General features: G+C 42.5%; 1 protein-coding gene across 1 annotated transcript; it reads right to left on the bottom strand.

Annotated features, from left to right (window-relative positions):
* Nucleotides 1-3,951: 3,951 nt before the first annotated feature.
* LOC132897740 (transmembrane protein 238-like) lies at nucleotides 3,952-5,708 on the bottom strand. The gene has a single exon (XM_060938967.1). The coding sequence runs from the start codon at nucleotides 5,624-5,626 to the stop codon at nucleotides 5,087-5,089; it is 540 nt and encodes a 179-aa protein (XP_060794950.1). The 5' UTR covers nucleotides 5,627-5,708; the 3' UTR covers nucleotides 3,952-5,086.
* Between the last annotated feature and the right edge of the window lie 1,327 nt (nucleotides 5,709-7,035).

Consider the following 7,035-nt stretch of genomic DNA (forward strand, 5'->3'; position numbering starts at 1 on the left):
GCTATGGCTCCATTAAATAGCCAAAATATTTTTGCACACCCCCTGATCTAATGTAGCTTAATGATGTTGCTGGGAGACGGAGAGTCACATCCTTAATAAATACGACGGTCCTGAGAATTCTACAAATGCATGTGTCTGACTAGTTTGCTGAAGCGTTTCAGTCAGAAAAGAAGTGGAGCAGCTTGAATATCCTTAATGTCTGATAACACTGGAATGTGCCATGGCTCTCTGTTTCAATGTTTCTCCTCATCATTTTTGATGCATTATGGGATGCAGAAAACTGGCAAGCTTTAAATAAATGCCTTTTTATAGACAAGCTAATTAGCTTTGTATTAAAGATTAGTCATTTGCATTGCCTCGCTTGTAATAATTATGCATTTATTCTCATTGTTGGAGAAAGAAATTAGAATCAAGATGCTTGTAGGTAGCTCAGTGGTCAAGATTCTGGACTATTAACTGGAAGGTTGTGAGTTTAAATCCCATAGCTACAGATGGTATCTTTATGAAGGTTTTTTTTTAAACTATAAAGATCCTGTAAGTTTCTTTGAATGTTTATTCATTCCTCTTCAGGAACTGTTGTATCATGATCAAGATCATGGTGGATCCAGAACCTATCCCTGGAATACTGCACAGGAGTACATGGATGGAATGCCGGTTCATTGCAGTACACCTTATTCCACAATTATTCACACCTTGGGGGGAATTTAGCAAAGCCAAATCACATACTGTGTTTTTGGGAGGTGAGAGGAAATTGGAGAACCCAGAGGAAACCCACACAGATATGAAAACCTCTACACAGACAGTAACCCAATCTCAAGATTAAACCGGAGACTCTGGCACTGTAAGGCAATATTGCTACTCCCAATGCCTCAACACTTCTCTGCCACTCCTCAAATACAAACACAGGCGATTCAATCAGTAATAATTACTTTGTTACCTGGCAAGCATTTCACTATCATATACTGACTCACTGATAAAGAGGGTGTTTAATATGTGCCAGACCACAATTAAGGAATTGTGTTCTAAACTGATATGATTGTATTCATAGTACAATAAAATACATGCAGTTTGATTCCCATCACAATAGGTAGCAGTATACATTGTGACATGCACTCTGAAGCAGAAGCCTGGAGGTGGTATGGGCTAGTCTTCCTGTTACATTCTACAGTGCCCTGATGCTCTGAATTATTCATTGGCAAAATATTACACTTTATCTTGAGGTGGCACTTGATTCCTTGGTCATCAGATTTGGTAGGGATCCAGTCAAAAGCCTGTAGCTTCAGTATTAACGTAATATTTACTAAACAATATGGGAACTGCCATCAAGCAATATTTATTATGAAATGCTGTAAATTACCTAAAGGAGCATGTCTTAAAATGCATGAATGACCATTAAATAAATGCAAATGAGAATAAACCTGCTGAAATATCAAACTATGAAACATGCATGTTCAGGGTTAGTGGGATAAAAGCAGGGCATGTTTGGTGTGCCTGCAATGAGACACAATTTGATCTCACTGTTTGTTTTAAATGTCCTGTTCTGGCACTGCTGCTTGCAGTGTCATGTTGCCCTGCTCAGAGGTGTTGGAACTGGATATCTAGACGCCTGTTTGTTGTGTACAGGAAATCTGGCCTGGTAGTCTATCCAAGTCTTTTGATAAAACAGGCACCTGAGACAAATATGTGATGCAGTATTAGTAATCGGTGCCTCTCGTGCTCATAAAACAATAGCTGTTAAAACGGGCCCAGTTGGCATTGTTTACAGTAGACAGAACAACCCGAGTGTTTATTTTGTTAGCAAACAACTAAGACAGCTTATAAATTTGGCCTGTGAAATTGAAATTTTGTAGCTGTAAGATATTCCAGGTGCTGATTTTGAAGAGGTGTTATACCACACTAGGCCTATCCAGAATCGGACGGAATAAGAAACGCTGCTGGCTTTTCAGATTGACAATTCAATAACAAAGCCTTTCAGTGACAAAAACAAAGAATCAGTAGCTTGAGATCTGTCCCTTCCCAACCTTCCTTTGCATTGTCTCCAGCGGAGACACCTATACACCTTCTTTGTGTATGTACCGGTAACAGGATTATCTGAAAGACATGGATCAAATGGCTGCACTCAAAGCAGCAGGGTGTGCCTTATGGAAAACCTGTTTTATTGCATGTTGGATGCTGAGTTCACCAGGATGCAGTTCATGTTTCAAGTAGCAACACTTTTTCCATGGTAATATGCACTCACAAAATTTGACCTTATCCAGGCTTTTGTAGTTGTTCATCAAGTTTCTTTGGAGGGTACATGTGCCTCGCAATCGCTGGTGATTTTTGGATCAATTCCTTGTGTTACAGTAGAACAACAAAACATTCTGTGAGTTTGGCATTCTGAAATCACACCAAAAAAAAGCCTACTAGTTGCGATACTTGCGTGTGTGAGTTTGATTTAGCTTTTTTTTAACCTTCAGTATTCAATAAATAATCTCATCTCATCTCATTATCTCTAGCCACTTTATCCTGTTTTACAGGGTCGCGGGCAAGCTGGAGCCTATCCCAGCTGACTACGGGCGAAAGGCGGGGTACACCCTGGACAAGTCGCCAGGTCATCACAGGGCTGACACATAGACAACCATTCACACCCACATTCACACCTACGGTCAATTTAGAGTCACCAGTTAACCTAACCTGCATGTCTTTGGACTGTGGGGGAAACCGGAGCACTCGGAGGAAACCCACGCGGACATGGGGAGAACATGCAAACTCCGCACAGAAAGGCCCTCGCCGGCCACGGGGCTCAAACACGGACCTTCTTGCTGTGAGGCGACAGCGCTAACCACTACACCACCGTGCTGCCCTCAATAAATTATTTAATAGTAAATAATTTAATCTTCTTTTGAGTCATCTTTTTGTAAATGCATACAAAATTCAGGTTTATTAAACTGTCATGTGAGCAAAAAAACCCCATCAAATTCAGCGACGAAGCAGTAGTCGTGAAATATTCAGAAATTATCAAATGTTTGGGGTGGCACGGTGGTGTAGTGGTTAGCGCTGTCGCCTCACAGCAAGAAGGTCCGGGTTCGAGCCCAGCGGCCAGCGAGGGCCTTTCTGTGTGGAGTTTGCATGTTCTCCCCGTGTCCGCGTGGGTTTCCTCCGGGTGCTCCGGTTTCCTCCACAGTCCAAAAGTTAGGCTAGTTGGTGGCTCTAAATTGACCGTAGGTGTGAATGTGAGCATGAATGGTTGGCTGTGTCTATGTGTCAGCCCTGCGATGACCTGGCAACTTGTCCAGGGTGTACCCTGCCTCTTGCCCGTAGTCAGCTGGGATAGGCTCCAGCTTGCCTGCGACCCTGTAGGACAGGATAAGCGGCTACAGATAATGGATGGATGGATGGATGAAATGTTCTAAAAAAAAAAACTGGTGGAAACCAATCCAATAGTAATCAATACATTGATAGGGTTACTGGTAAATTATCTGAAATCTTATATTCTAAATGATCTATATTGATATAGCTTACAGCTGAAACTATTTGGGCTATGGTATTATAGAAAATTAAGTAACATCAACTATCTTACTGACTAAGCTACAAAAGTAATACATCATTTTAAGAAAAAAAAGGAATGATTATAAACTATAGAAATACTGTTGCATCGTATCTACTGATGCGTCTTAAGGAAATTCATAGCAGAAAATGCTCAATTTGTTCACTTTGAGACAGGTTGTGTGAGTACACTTCAGAATAAAATATAAATGTACTCAAGCAGTTCACTTTGGATTTAATGAGAAAATGGTATAAATGTTGCGTATGTAATGAATTCCCAGATCCGATTGTTTAAAAGGTGTTGATTAAATATAATTAAGTTGGGAAACTTTGCTCCTTCTCAAATCAAATCACACCACATCATTCTCTTATATAAAATATATTTAATTCCTAACAAACAAGCAATATTCACGTAATCAGCCATGTACTGTTTAAAAGCACATATAAAAAGAATCAGTGCAGCAGTGTGCAATATTAAAACTAAGTTCCCTGAATAAAAGCAGTTGATTCTGTGAAAACCAGTATTGAGTTTTCAAAGACACCTGCAAATTCAATTAACAGAAGCTGGAACTGAAGAAGTTTTGCTGAGTCACACTGAGCTACATTGCCACAGTAAACAACAATTTCACCTCTCATTAACTCTCATTAAAAGTTAACTTATTACTCGATCTGAAAGACATGTAGACTGGTGGAAAATCAAACTGTTACAGCACAAGCCTCACCCAACGCTATTGTTTTTCCCCCTTATCCATAAATTTACATTCCATTTATTACACTTGAAAGAAATGAAACTGTTTTGAGTACAAAGTACTTCATAACTTATTAGTTAATAAGACACAGAAAAATAAATATTACACTATCTGAAAAAAAAATAGTGCTAAACTCTACTGCTGCTTTTTACCAGACTGGAACCCTCAAGGATCCATCTTTTTTGTGCATCTTTCACTGTATTTAAAGATTTAAGGTACATAATTGGACCATTAGAGCAAAGCTTTAAAAGGTACGCTATTTGCACACTTCTAGGTAAAAATACATATCGATATATACTAAAAGGTACAAAATGTGTATGCTTGAAGATTCCACCCAAGCAACAAGGAAAGATCTAGATTAGTGTCCTTAGTGTAATCCAATCCAAAACATTGTTAAGGAAGTGTCGTAAATCCTGTCTTAAATTCATCATAAGTTAAAGGTTTAACTTTAGTTGCATATTCAGCTGTGTCCGTGCATTTATAACTTTCCATGAAACAAATACGATATCACGGACATAAACAAGATGCACCTAGAAAATGTTCTAGTTTAAAACTTCAACACACTCTAGTTCAATTCCAGATAAGATCTAGAAATCATCCTGAGGTACACAACTATAAAAGTGCCAGGTAAACAGAAGCCACTCTTATGTGATGCCATATAGAAAAGGCCGAAGCAGGTCAGCCACCTGGATCCAAACTTCTGATTCCATCTGAATGAGAAGAACCTACAGGACAAGGCTATGAAGCGCCACCTGAGAAGCACGAAGGGAACCAGGGAAGAAACTCCAGAATGTTTTAGATGAAGTTGATCAGAGAAGAATCTCTATTCGTGCGCTCCTCAGACCATCCATCTCCACTGTTTTGTCACTTGGTGTTGGCAGCTCAACACTTCTTTGGAAAGCTGCGTTTTCATTGCCTTCCATCCCCGAGATCTGCCGCACTGTTCTGGTGGGAATGTTAATGTGCACAGGCACGGACTCGTTCATCAGCTCTTGAGCATCGACGCCCTTGTTCTTCTCTCTCACCTCCATGGATCTGTGCGAAAGACTTGAGGACATTCTGCGCGCCCACAGCGCCAAGCTGTCCAGCGTGTTTTTCTCCTGCTCGTCCGAGGAGATCATGACGGTCCCAGTGTACCACAGCACCCACCACACGAGGCTCAGGAACACCACGATGGAGCCCGTGTAGATGAGAAAGTCGCCGTAAAAGCGGCCGTTCAGGCGCAGGTTGGCGAGCGCACCGACGAGCAGCACAGTCAAGCCGATCACGTCAAAAATCACGCCAAGCACGAAGAACGGCACGCAGCCCCCGATACACCTCGACACCATGGCGCACACCAACACCATCATCACCACCACCACCACTACTACCACACGTGAAAAACTACAGAACTCGTGCGTCTTTCAGTAGCGTGTGTTTCCTTCTCTCACCCCTGCAGAGTGGACACCTGTTTGGTAGCCCCGCCCTTGAATTACGTCACGAAACATGAAAACCACGCCTTTGTCCTGAGCAAAGTTTGGCTTTCAGGAGTTTTGGTGTTTACTTAACGCTTTTTGGCCTTAAATAGGTTTTACACAGACCTGAAGTTTTTACCGTGGTGCAGTTGATTAGCACTGTCGCCTCACAGCAAGAAGGTTCTGGGTTCGAGCCCAGCAGCCGACAAGGGCCTTTCCGGGTTCTCCGTCACAATCCAAAGACATGCTGGTTAGGCTAGTTGGTGGCTCTAAATTGACCGTAGGTGTGAATGTGAGTGTAAATGGTTGTTTGTGTCTATGTGTCAGCCCTGCGATGACCTGGTGACTTGTCCAGGTTGTACCCCGCCTCTCACCCATAGTCAGCTGGGACTCCAGCTGACTATGGCAATTTGCCTGCAATCCTGTAGGACGGGATAAGTGGCTACAGATAATGGATGGCTAGACCTAAAGTTTTTACGGTGGTGCAGTTGATTAGCACTGTCGCCTCACAGCAAGAAGGTTCTGGGTTCAAGCCCAGTGGCTGATGGGGGCCTTTCTGTGTGGAGTTTCCATGCTCTCCCCATGTCTGCATGGGTTTCCTCCGGGTGCTCCGCCACAGTCCAAAGACATGCAGGTTAGGCTAGTTGGTGGCACTAAATTGACCGTAGGTGTGAATGTGAGTGTGAATGGTTGGCTGTGTCTATGTGTCGGCCCTGTGATGACCTGGTGACTTGTCCAGGGTGTACCCCGCCTCTCGCCCATAGTCAGCTGGGACAGACTCCAGCTTGCCTGTGGCCCTGTAGAACAGAATAAGCGGCTACAGATAATGGATGGATAGACCTAAAGTTTTTACGGTGGTGCAGTTGATTAGCACTGTCGCCTCACAGCAAGAAGGTTCTGGGTTCGAGCCCAGTGGCCGATGGGGGCCTTTCTGTGTGGGGTTTGTATGTTCTCCCTGTGTCTGTATAGGTTTCCTCTGGGTGCTCCAGTTTCTCCCACAGTCCAAAGACATATGGTTAGGTTAACTGGCTACTCTAAATTGTCCATAGGTGTGTGTGTGTATGATTGAGAGGAGAAAACCTCTATAATAATCCAGTAGAAGACAACAGGAAACCACCTACTGTAATTCTTCCCTAGAGACTTTGATGGCTGATGCCATCAGAGCAGCCACGTCACTGCAGTGATATGCCAGATAGATAGAAAGTTTTTACATTTCCATGGGGATGAGTGGTAAAGAATGTAAACAAGTAACCTATGCTTTTTTATGTTTATAAGTAATCTATGCATGCATATTTGTTTAATAG

The sequence above is a fragment of the Neoarius graeffei genome, chromosome 14 (genome assembly GCF_027579695.1).
Source record: "Neoarius graeffei isolate fNeoGra1 chromosome 14, fNeoGra1.pri, whole genome shotgun sequence".
NCBI lineage: Eukaryota > Metazoa > Chordata > Actinopteri > Siluriformes > Ariidae > Neoarius > Neoarius graeffei.